General features: G+C 37.4%; 1 protein-coding gene across 1 annotated transcript in view; it reads right to left on the bottom strand.

Moving 5' to 3' along the window:
* Positions 1-219: 219 nt before the first annotated feature.
* The window catches only part of LUZP2 (leucine zipper protein 2), a 533028-nt gene continuing 520320 nt past the window's right edge, over positions 220-12927 (bottom strand). The window contains exons 11-12 of the mRNA XM_069564962.1: positions 4250-4336; positions 220-3296 (exon numbers count right to left, since the gene is read on the bottom strand). Coding sequence (XP_069421063.1) covers positions 3192-3296; positions 4250-4336 — 192 coding nt within the window. The 3' untranslated portion in view covers positions 220-3191. The remainder of the gene's footprint in view (positions 3297-4249; positions 4337-12927) is intronic.

Below are 12927 nucleotides of genomic sequence, written 5' to 3' on the forward strand. Positions count from 1 at the left end.
ACTTGACTGTCAATATTATGTAATGTAACCCAGATGAACAAATAGTTTGGGGAAATTTAAGAATGTATACATGACTAAGAAAATGTCCCCTAAGTAGCCGTTTTCATTAGTCTCTCAGTCTGACCAGTTAACCTTACTCACTGGTGTCACAAGTAAGTTCAACCTCTACTTCAAGTAGTGCTGATTATAGTATCTGAGCTACAAAAATAAAAGATTCCATTTTAGCAAAGTTCACAAATACTGTTTTAATCCAGCTATCCACACTGTCCATCTAAAACAGTAAATGTCCCAGTCTTAGCTTTTTAAACCAGTATACTTTATGAAACAAATGCTGCTCAAATAGCACTTCAATGCTAAATATAGGATTAAAGAATGAAAAAAAATTAGTCATGGACATTCAGAATGTATTCAAAGATTTGAGATCACACAGAAAACCACATCCAGGTGAGTTAATTTTTCACTTTTCATCTTGAAAATGTTGGCACAGGATAGACATAGGCAGCTTTCATTTAGGTCTTACACATTTTAGGCACTAGTTTACACAGTTAATGCATATAAAAGGAAACACAAAATCCAAAACTAATTTCCAACTTAGAATATAGCATTGCTTAGTTTTTGAAAATAACTAGAAATAATAGTTAGTTGTGGTAGTACCTATATTAAGTTATTCCATTGGAAAATGCGTTTGTTTCTCAATAGGAACCAATTTACATTCGGCAAAGCATATGTAATTTTTCAAACAGTACCTAGTAGAACTGTACTATCTACAGTCTACATTCAGTTGATTTCTTTTTCCCCATATGCAGATAGCTAGGCTACAAATGTTAGCCCCTCAAAAATAACATCTATTTATATAGAAGTTACTTTAAAAAATAAGAAATGGTACCTCTCTTATGTACAAAAGCCACACGTTTGTAATGCATTTTAAACCTCTCTGATGCTATTTTAAACCAATTAATGGATTGAGATAAATAAAATGCATTCATAAAGTCAAGTAATAGTACACACTAAAAAGAATTCTGTGATTAACTGTTAAAAGGAATTTCTAAAGTATTTAAAAATGTTTATGAAATTTTTCTATCACAAAAGTTTTGTTTTTTTAACAAATAATGCAGTGAATATACCACAGTAAACTCTGTAGGATGAATAATGCTACCTCTTGTTAAAGAAGTATGTGTACATTATAATCAGTTAAAGCCCACTTGATCATTTCAGTAATTAAGAGAAACAAATTGATTATATTAATGGACTAGAATAGGAATTCAGACCATAGAAAAAATAATTTACAGATGAAGCTGTTGATTAATATCAAGCCAGATTCTCTTTCATTATGTTACCCTCTAAAATTTTCAGAAAAATACCAGAGTGACTCTTTATTATTTCAAAGATTCCTCAAGACATACACAGTGCAATGGTGATTAACTTTCCATAGGATCCATATGAACTAGGATTGAAGTTGGAGCCATGGGGAGAGAAGTAGGAAAGTACACCTAAATTAAACTAAATTATCTACTTCCCTTTCATAAACCTTTAGAGATGGTTAAGAGTTTCTCGGTACAGTATGAAAATTACAAGAAATAAGACTTGGGAAACTAGCAATATTCCATCTCATCGAATCAAATGATTTTTAGAGCTGAGGAGTCGGCAAGAACTTCAGGCTTGATCACTTCTTCTGTCCTGATCATTTCACCCCAAGACTCTACAAATCATCTATAAAACTAGTTATCTTTCTTAGGTACCTTAGACGTATCTTAATGTCACAGTATTACTTAGACATATCTTAATATGTCACAGTATTACTTTTACTGTTAATGATAGTTTGGCATCTCTCCAGATCACTACATTTCTTTGAATATGTCATTGTGATCAAAGTTGGGCCATTACATCCCACAATTTAAGTTCATCTGTTGATTATAGATTTTATATATATGTAGCTTGCCAGCATATTGTGCTCCAAATTAATTGTGGCTTGGCAGATCTATTCTAAAAAAACAATGGTTTTATGTGTTTTGTACAGAATGAGTCCAACCACCAGAAGTGAATATATTTGGTTCAGACAACCTAACCACATCATTTAACCCACTAATTTTAGTCTATAAGTTTGATCAGTATCAATTCCTCTTGCTTGAGAGGAAGCAGACTATTCAAGAGTGGATTTATTTGATCAGTGGTACTCTATGATTTTGAACAAATTCCGGGAGATAGTGAAGGACAGGGAACCCTAGTGTGCTGCAGTCTGTAGGTTTGCAGGGTCAAACACAACTTAGCACCTGAACAACAATTCCTATGTAGAGTCCCAACGTCAGAGATTCCCACAGCCATTAATTATAATTTTTTTCAAAATATACAAATTGGGGTTCATTAGTTCTATAAGGCTATTTACTTTCAAGTCTCCATTTTAAGATGAATACTGTCTGCCTGCATGTTTGTATCCTGGACCCCTCTTCCCATCCCACATTCTGTTACCCAATTTCATATCTAAATTCACACTGAGCTTGATTTGTAACTTGGAGTAATTCCAGCAGTCAACGATAAGGGTGTGTCTATAGAATGCCAAAAATCTAATCAATTGTGTCAGTAACTTAGACATTCATTCTTGATATTTTGTCTACATCATACTAAATATATTTAATGAATTTTCTTAACTAAACCCCTGACATTGTTAGACATGGCTGTAAATAATAATGAGAATAGCAATGAATGCCATCAAACAAAGGATACATTCGGATCAGTACAGATTCCAACCTTAAGGAAAGTGATTCCAGTTAACCAGCATGGACTAAAATGTAGTTTCAAATTATATTCTAAGGATGTTAAGGATCTACAACGTTTAGTTATTCTCCAGTTGATTAAAAAAAAAAAAAACTGGATCAGGGAAGTACTGCCTACCCAAATTAACCAGAAATATTAAATGGTATTTTGCATTTGATTTATAAAAAAGACCAATTTATACTGGGCAACTTACTAATGACAGTGACGACTTGTGACTGCAGATATCCATTTTAATTAGGTTATTGCTTAAGGATCATAATTGGCCTGAAATCTTTTGGAAAATTTATAGACTATAAAGTTACATAAAATTGTGAAAAAGTTGCATGCTTTAAAAACTTAGTATTTCCATCAAGCTTGTGGTCTAAAAAGAGTATGAATACAAGAGCAAATGGATATTTTTTAACACAGTTTCTTGGTATTTACAGTAATTTTTTTTCTCTATTTGCTGTCCCTTCGGTGTCAGTCATTTGATTTTCTGGTTTCTTTTCCTCATCACATTCAGTACAAGGAGGCACTGGTTCATCCTGTCAAACAATATGGAAAAGATAATTAGACTCAAAAATGTTTAATGTAAAAATTAAACAATAACTCAAGTATCTCAACAAACATCTTACAGAAAACCAATGCCAGGCAGAAAATGTTAACACTTATTTATGTTAACACTGTTACTTTGTGAAAGCACATAAAATATGTTTTACAAATAGAAAAAATTTTCAAAAGCTTTTTTGAGAAAACTTTGGCCAAACCATTCAAGAGTGAATTTATTTGATCTTGATTAATCTAACTCCCAAACTGAAAAATGTTGTGTTAAGTAAAATGAAAAGACCCTGATGCTGGGAAAGATTGAGGGCAGGAGAAGGGGATGACAGAGGATGAGATGGTTGGATGGCATCACCAACTCAATGGACATGAGTTTGGGTAATCTCTGGGAATTGGTGATGGACAGGGAGGCCTGGTGTGCTGCAGTTCATAGGGTTGCAAAGAGTTGGACACGACTGAGCAACAGAACTGAAGTAAAATGACTCTTAATAATTGCTATGATGCAATATATTTGGCCAAATATAGAACTACAGATAGAGTTCAGAATTAAGCTCCTGAGTTATGTTTGTTTTGTGGGGGATACATATGTCTTTCTACCTTCTGTTTCTCAAGTCTTCATTTATCTTCTTTGTCCTCTAAGGAATGTAAGTGTACTTTTTGTTTTCCATTTACGTTTGTTTTGTTCCTTGCTTGCTGGGGAAGGGTAAGACACCTCCCTTGCCCTTTTTCTTCTAGGACTTCAGCTAATCAGATCAAAGCTTAGTGGCAGGCACAGTGGCCATGGAAAGGTCCAGAGGCAATAGGTAAAAAATATATGTTGTATTAGCTAATACAACATCCTGGCTTCAGCTAGAGCAAGAGAGAAAATCATAGAACCCATGAGCTTCAAAAAAGTGTTTTCTGACAATCAAAACAACCAACCAACCAAACAAAATACCTGTGGGACAGGTGATGATTCTGCAGTGTCACTGTTTGGAAGATTTTCATCATGCTTCGTAGAACAGGCCGTGCTCTCCTGAAAAACCTGCGATTGAAAGAAGGTCAATGAAGTTAAATGAAGGAAAGGAACAGAAAATCTCCTTGAAATCTTCCCATTGGTAAATTTCCTTCACTTTGATACAAGCTGAAAGGTCAAGCGAGGGACAAAATGATCACAACATGACTGAGATCCCAGGGAGAGGGCAATTATTCACAGTCCATTTGGAGGTCTCAGTCATGCTTATGACAGACAGCTACTTTAAAAAAAAAGCTCAATTCCAGTGAAAAATTCTTTGCAAAAAATTTTAAAAAATAAAGAGTTGCACAACTACTACATTCTATTATCCCTGATGTATCTAGACTCTAAGATTTAAATATGTTCATGGTCTATATGCCTGCAGGAACATCAAGATTGCAAGCCAGAAAACAATGTAAACATTATGATCATGGTAAAAAATAAATAAATAAACTGAAATCACAGTTAAATGGAATCAGGAGACCAAAAGGGGAGCGCTCACATGCCACAACAATAGTAGAGCCCAACAAGATGAAGACAGACTCCTCTTCTTTCCCGGCAACAATTCAGCCCATGAAAAGCCAAGAACTCTGTTTATTGTAGCATTTCCAACCCTCTTTTCCCCTCCATAAAAAGTTTTTTCATTTGCTTTGGGGGACTTGGACCTTGCTCACCATGATTGCAGACACCCAAATTGTAATTCTCTACCGATTCCAAGTAAACACATAATTGCTGAAGACATGTCTATCAGTCTGTTTTGGTCAACATCAATCTGTCTAGCAAAAAATTTTCAACACCTTTAAAAAGATTCAGTTCAGCTCAGTTCAGTCGCTCAGTCGTGTCTGACTCTTTGCGACCCCATGAATTGCAGCATGCCAGGCCTCCGTGTCCATCACCAACTCCCAGAGTTCACTCAGACTCACGTCCGTTGAGTCCGTGATGTCATCCAGCCATCTCATCCTCTGTCGTCCCCTTCTCCTCCTGCCCCCAATCCCTCCCAGCATCAGAGTCTTTTCCAATGAGTCAACTCTTCGCATGAGGTGGCAAAAGTACTGGAGTTTCAGCTTTAGCATCATTCCTTCCAAAGAAATCCCAGGGCTGATCTCCTTCAGAATGGACTGGTTGGATCTCCTTGCAGTCCAACGGACTCTCAAGAGTCTTCTGCAACACCACAGTTCAAAAGCATCAATTCTTCAGTGCTCAGCCTCCTTCACAGTCCAACTCTCACATCCATACATGACCAGAGGAAAAACCATAGCCTTGACTAGACGGACCTTAGTTGGCAAAGTAACGTCTCTGCTTTTGAATATGCTATCTAGGTTGGTCATAACTTTTCTTCCAAGGAGTAAGCGTCTTTTAATTTCATGGCTGCAATCACCATCTGCAGTGATTTTGGAGCCCCCCAAAATAAAGTCTGACACTGTTTCCTCTGTTTCCTCATCTATTTCCCATGAAGTGATGGGACCAGATGCCATGATCTTTGTTTTCTGAATGTTGAGCTTTAAGCCAACTTTTTCACTCTCCTCTTTCACTTTCATCAAGAAACTTTTTTAGTTTCTCTTCACTTTCTGCCATAAGGGTGGTGTCATCTGCATATCTGAGGTTATTGATATTTCTCCCAGCAATCTTGATTCCAGCTTGTGTTTCTTCCATTCCAGCGTTTCTCATGATGTACTCTGCATAGAAGTTAAATAAGCAGGGTGACAATATACAGCCTTGACATACTCCTTTTCCTATTTGGAACCAGTCTGTTGTTCTATGTCCAGTTCTAACTGTTGCTTCCTGACCTGCATACATATATTTCACTAACCAGGATATCCCTTCTTACTTACTAGCTTACTTACTAGTCTTAAAGAAAATGACTCACTGGCAGCATATTCCAGTCGGCTTTCATTTTCATATTAACCAAGGGTTAAAATATTGAATTTCTCTTCTCTCCATCCCTCTCTTTCTTCCTTCCTCCTCAGTCAGCCTCTTTCCCCTCCTGTTTTCCTCACTGCCTCTCAATTCTCCCTTTATCTCTTCCTTTTCTTTTCATCATTTAACTTAAACACAATTTTATAGTAAATGTCAAAACTGTTTAAGACTGTGTACTTTTTAGTGATATTTCTATAATCCTTTCCCTGTAGAAAATGTATAAAACAGAGACTGGGAGTCTAATACTTCACAGCCCCTGTGTAACTCTAACCTTGAACAAGTTACTTGCTTTGAAGTCAGACAAGGAGGATACCTAAGTTGGCTTTGAAATCTAACTTTCCATAAATTCTAGGAGTGGATGATAACTAAAGAAATTGTGTAGGATATTTAACCTACTCCAACTCAGATTAGAAATCAAAGTTATTCTTACCTGCTCCCTATTATTACTCTACATGGCTCCTAAGTGAATGTTCAGCATGTGTCTGTGTAGCATGCTCTCCCCTCTACACCTCTGTAACAGTCCCTCTTCACTGTGCGATCCTGAAGACCAGCTAGTTTCTCCCTTCCTAGCACATTATTTTCACCACTAGACAGGCTCGTCACACTTTCACTAAAGGTACAGTGCATTAGAAACATTGACACTAAATGATTTTATATGTATATGTATGTCTGATTCCTCAATATATTGTAAGTTCCTTGAAGATACAGCCTATATTTTTCAGCCCTAGATCCCAGCTAGATGCCTATTAGATAGCAAATGGTCATATGTAGTCACTGAGTAAATAATAAATGAATAAAAGGAACATTGGCTATGAAAATATTTTAGTCCTTTTGAATTTTCATAAGTGCCTGAGTTTGTCAAATGATGAGATTTAGTTATATTTGATAGCAGCTCCAACAGGGTTATACTTAGCCCCTTCTTCAAAATAAGTCTACAGTGTATAGAAGAGTAGTCAAAACTTTGACTGCCTTAGTCCAAAAACTTTAGGCAGCTACATGAGGAATCTTCTATACTAATTTTTTTTCTTTTTATGTTATATGGGTTTGAGTTAGACCCAGAAACTAAAATTTCCTTGGAATATTAATGTATTTTGTTTTTATTGTAATAATACAACTGACCTTTGTTTTTATTATACTTGCCTTTGGCCTTGGAGGGGGGAAAAACTAAAACAAATGTACAAAATCAAGCTCAAAATTCAGAAAATAACCAGAAGAGTGTAAGGCTTCCTAAAATATATTTTTGAATAGTGGAGTATATAAGTTATAGAAGTTTGAGGAAAACTTTACTTGAACATTAAACAATGGTATTTAACGTAGTTCTTCTCAGAGTCTTTAACACAAAATTTCTTAAATCTTTGGCCTTGAATGATCTTCTCGAATAATCATACAGGGTGCTTGTTAAAATAATACTCCTGGGTGATAATTCAGTCTTCTGAATATAGGGCTTGCATTTTTAATCAGCAATGCAGAAATTCAAATGAACAGTGAAATTTGAAATCCACTTCTTTGAAATGTATAAATGCACTATAAATCTCTTAGGAGATATAACCATTTCCAAAATCCATTTGACTTCAAATCATTTTTTGTGTGTGAGGTATTACTTGAGGTCATTGTCTTAAGAAAGATAACATAGGATTTATGGTGGAGTATGGTAAGCACAGCTGACTATTTGAGACAAGCCTTTGATCATCTGAAAATGAAAACTTATTAAATTTCAACATTAAAGAAAATGTTATGTGGTTGGAAGACAATTCTAACCTTTTTGATACTTTCATTTTACAATGAACATAACCTTTAAGTATATTTTTGTGTGTGTGCCTCCCAGGCATTGCGGAAACTTCATGAGATGGGATTCATAAAATCCCTAGTGTTATTCAGAAAAGCAACAGGTTTAAGCACTTCTGAAGGCACAATTCCAGATGTTCAAGCTGGTTTTAGAAAAGGCAGAGAAACTAGAGAACAAACAAATTGCCAACATCCCCTGGATCATGGAAAAAGCAAGAGAATTCCAGAGAAACATCTATTTCTGCTTTATTGACTATGCCAAAGCCTTTGACTGTGTGGATCACAATAAACTGTGGAAAATTCTGGAAGAAATGGGAATACCAGACCACGTGACCTGCCTCTTGAGAAACCTATATACAGGTCAGGAAGCAACAGATAGAACTGGACATGGAACAGACTGGTTTCAAATAGGAAAAGGAGTATGTCAAGGTTGTATATTGTCACCCTGTTTATTTAACTTCTATGCAAAGTACATTGAGAAATGCTGGGCTGGAAGAAGTACAAGCTGGAATCAAGATTGCCGGGAGTAATACCAATAACCTCAGATATGCAGATAACACCACCCTTATGGCAGAAAGTGAAGAGGAACTAAAAAGCCTCTTGATGAAAGTGAAAGAGGAGAGTGAAAAAGTTGGCTTAAAGCTCAACATTCAGAAAACTAAGATCATGGCATCCGGTCCCATCACTTCATGGGAAATAGATGGGGAAACAGTGGAAACAGTGTCAGACTTTATTTTGGGGGGCTACCAAATCACTGCAGATGGTGATTGCAGCCATGTAATTAAAAGACGCTTACCCCTTGAAAGGAAAGTTATGACCAACCTAGATAGCATATTCAAAAGCAGAGACATTACTTTGCCAACAAAGGTCCGTCTAGTTAAGGCTATGGTTTTTCTGGTGGTCATGCATGGATATGAGAGTTGGACTGTGAAGAAAGCTGAGCACCGAAAAATTGATGCTTTTAAACTGTGCTGTTGGAGAAGATCTTGAGAGTCCCTTGGACTGCAAGGAGATCCAACCAGTCCATTCTGAAGGAAATCAGTCCTGGGTGTTCATTGGAAGGACTGATGCTAAAGCTGAAACTCCAATACTTTGGCCACCTCCTGTGAAGAGCTGACTCATTGGAAAAGATTCTGATGCTGGGAGGGATTGGGGGCAGGAGGAGAAGGGGACGACAGAGGATGAGGTGGCTGGATGGCATCACTGACTCTATGGACGTGAGTCTGAGTGAACTCTGGGAGTAGGTGATGGACAGGGAGTCCTGGCGTGATGCGATTCATGGGGTCGCAAAGAGTCGTATATGACTGAGGGACTGAACTGAACTGAAGGCACAAACCTTCAAAATACTCTCAATTAGGTAAAATTTAACGTGATGAATATTGTACCTATTTCTAGAAACTCAAGTAATAATGTATGAAGATTGATCAGGAACGTCTGCACTGATTTACCTACTTCAGTGTTCAGCTTAACTATTAATTATACAGGCAACCTAGCTGGGTCTGTAAATTACGAAATGGGATGAGCCTTGAACATATCTTTATTGAAGTAATTATGCACTCTTTCTCACATACACATCTTCACCAACACCTCCAGAATCACCAGTTTGTTTCTGTGCTTTGGGCACAGATTCAGTTCAGTTCAATAGCTCAGTCGTGTCCGACTCTTCATGACCCCATGAATCACAGCACACCAGGCCTCCCTGTCCATCACCAACTCCCAGAGTTCACCCAAACTCATGTCCATCGAGTCAGTGATGCCATCCAGCCATCTCATCCTCTTTTGTCCCCTTCTGCTCCTGCCCCCAATCCCTCCCAGCATCAGAGTCTTTTCCAATGAGTTAACACTTCGCATGAGGTGGCCAAAGTATTGGAGTTTCAGCTTTAGCATCAGTCCTTCCAATGAACACCCAGGACTGATCTCCTTCAGAATGGACTGGTTGGATCTCCTTGCAGTCCAAGTGACTCGTAAGCACCTTCTCCAACGCCACACTTCAAAAGCATCAATTTTTCGGCACTCAGCTTTCTTCACAGTCCAACTCTCACATACATACATGACCACCAGAAAAACCATAACCTTGACTAGATGGACCTTTGTTGGCAAAGTAATGTCTCAGCTTTTGAATATGCTATCTAGGTTGGTCATAACTTTTCTTCCAAGGAGTAAGAGTCTTTTAATTTCATGGCTGTAATCACCATCTGCAGTGATTACAAAATGTTACATTATGGCCACAAAAGTAGGCAAAGAAATAACAAATTTAGTTGAGACAAGCCCTTTAATTATTTACCTCTGTGTGAAAAAAGATACATAATCCTACCATGTTGGTGCACACTCTAATACTGGAGTATCCTGAACAATGGTCAGGATTCTCATTTTAATGGCTTGGGAGTCATGCACAAACAAATTTGAGTCCTATCTCCATCTGCTACTATCTTTATAAGGGGAAAAAAAAAAAAGAAAGAAAACCTTTTTTTTTGCATTGAGGTGTAGCCAATTAACAGTGTTATAATCTTAGCCATACTTATACCTGTATCCATTCTCCCCCAAACTCCCCTTCTATCCAGGCTGTCACATAACATTGAGCAGAGTTCCCTGAGCTATACAGTAGGTCTTTGTTGGTTATCCATTTTAAATATAGCAGTGTGTACAAGTCTATTCTAAACTCCCTATTCATTTCCCCAAAAATTCCCCCATCCTCACCCCCTGCAACTGTAAGTTCATTCTCTAAGTCTGTGAGTCTCTTTCTGTTTTATAACTAAGTTCTTCGTATCATTTCTTTTTAGATTCTACATATAAGGGATATCATACGAGTTTTTTCCTTCTCTGACTTACTCCACTCAGTATGACAATCTCTAGGCCCATCCAGGTTGCTGCAAATGGCATTACTTTATTATTTTTAAAGGCTGAGTAATATTCCAATATCTTTGATAATGAGCTTTGAGGTTTCTGATATTTTGAGGTTAATTTGATATTTTACAGAAAAATAGGATTAAACACCAATAACAAATTTTGACATCAGAACAAATAAACCAACAAGCAAAATCTACTGCTAGTTTCAGCAATATTTCAGAGAAGGAATAACATTTTAATACTAATATATATAAAGGATCAACTATCAAAAAATATTATTTTTGAGAAAGAGAGAGAGATTGGCTCATGGAAAATCCACTAATATTCTGTTATTTGATATTAAATGTCAGTTTTCTACATTCCTATACTGTTGAAAGACTTCCCTGGTGGCTCAGACGGTAAAGCGTCAGCCTGCAATGCAGGAAACCCAGGTTCGATCCTTGGGCTGGGAAGATCCCTTGGAGAAGGAAATAGCAACCCACTCCAGTACTCTTGCCTGGAAAATCCTATGGACGGAGGAACCTGGTAGGCTACAGTCCATGAAGTTGCAAGGAATCAGACATGACTGGGCGACCTTACTTTTTTCTTTGTTTCTATACTGTTGAAAACTTCATGACAGGCCAGTACTTGTTAGTGAAATGATTGATGGGAAATACCAATTTGACTTCACTTTTCCTTCATTTGTGAAATGAGGATAATGATGCATACATTCAAAATTTCTGACATCAAGTGAAATGATTTAATGAAGGCAACTCAGCTAGGTGAATGGAATAAAGAGGCAATCGGGGTTAGAATTCCTTTAGCTCTTATTTGGTGGGTATACTTGGGAAAGTTACTTTATCTTAAGGAGGTTCTGATTCCTTATGTGTAGGGTAGGCAAAATGATCCTTACCTGACAGGAGTTTTGATGAAATAAAATTTATACAGTGGTTTCTAAAGGAGTATTTTGCATGTATTAGATGCTCAATTAGGCTTAGTTCCTACCCTTTTCTTTCCCTTCCTAAGCTTTTTTCCTTCTGTCAAAATTTCTCCATTTTGTTGAAAAATATATGTATCAGAATAGAAACACAGGTATTCAGTCATTTTAATTTTCAGTCGTGGTGTCAACATAATAACCCTGGTCATTGGATGATCTTGACATTGTCAAAGAATGTATGGCTGTCCTTGATCCTTTCCTGTTCATGATTTAACAGGGCAGGAAAAATGTCATATTAACCAACCACTCATCTTCTTTGAGAAATCTTAACCTTGGAGAATGCCTTTATCCTTTCTGAATTTTCATTTGTTTTCCTCCTCAAGGCAGAATCAGCAGATCAATCTAACCAACTTAAGGATTCAGGTGCTTCAGAAGGTTTTCATTAAGGAACGTTCATGTCTTTGGCTTCAGTGCAAATATCCCATTTAGAAAATATGGAGATAAAGTTGTATATTTAGAATGACCTTTGTTAACGGGCACCGTGAGTAAAATTACTCCATAATACTGTTGCATCGGCATCCATTGTGTGTAGTTAAGCGGCCTTCAAGGGCCTGAAGCTGACACTAGCCCCCAGCACCATCCTCCATTGCTTTTCCTAGATAACAGCCAGCAGAGACAAAAAGAAGTTTAAGGTCCTAATGGGACTTCTGCAGTGCTGCTGGTAATACAGTTCCTCCTGTTTCTCAGCTCCTTTGCTTGTGAGACCCTTAGGTAAGAACTCTGTGAAGCTTATTGAAACTCTGCTACTGCTCCTTTCAGTTTGAAGTGGCCAATCCAGCCTACCCTGGAACCTCAAGCCCTCCTCACCAACCCTAACAGAGGCATATGCCCCAGGTCCTGCTGCTTCCTTTTGACCTGGACACTCCCATGTAGCTCAAGGAGGAATGCCTTGTGTTCCTCCAGGACCTGTGATTAGCAAACCTCTGTATTTCAGTTTCCCTGAGCTTGAGGTCTTTCTCAAACCTTGGGGCACCATCTGATACCTAGGGCTTTACTTAACAAATGTTAACAAACACCAAAATAGGACTATGATAGAGTAAAAAAAAATTACTGGAACGCCTATAAAAGAAAAGCCTGTTTTGCATTTTGTTTAAGT

This window comes from Ovis canadensis, chromosome 21, assembly GCF_042477335.2.
Source record: "Ovis canadensis isolate MfBH-ARS-UI-01 breed Bighorn chromosome 21, ARS-UI_OviCan_v2, whole genome shotgun sequence".
NCBI classification, from domain to species: domain Eukaryota; kingdom Metazoa; phylum Chordata; class Mammalia; order Artiodactyla; family Bovidae; genus Ovis; species Ovis canadensis.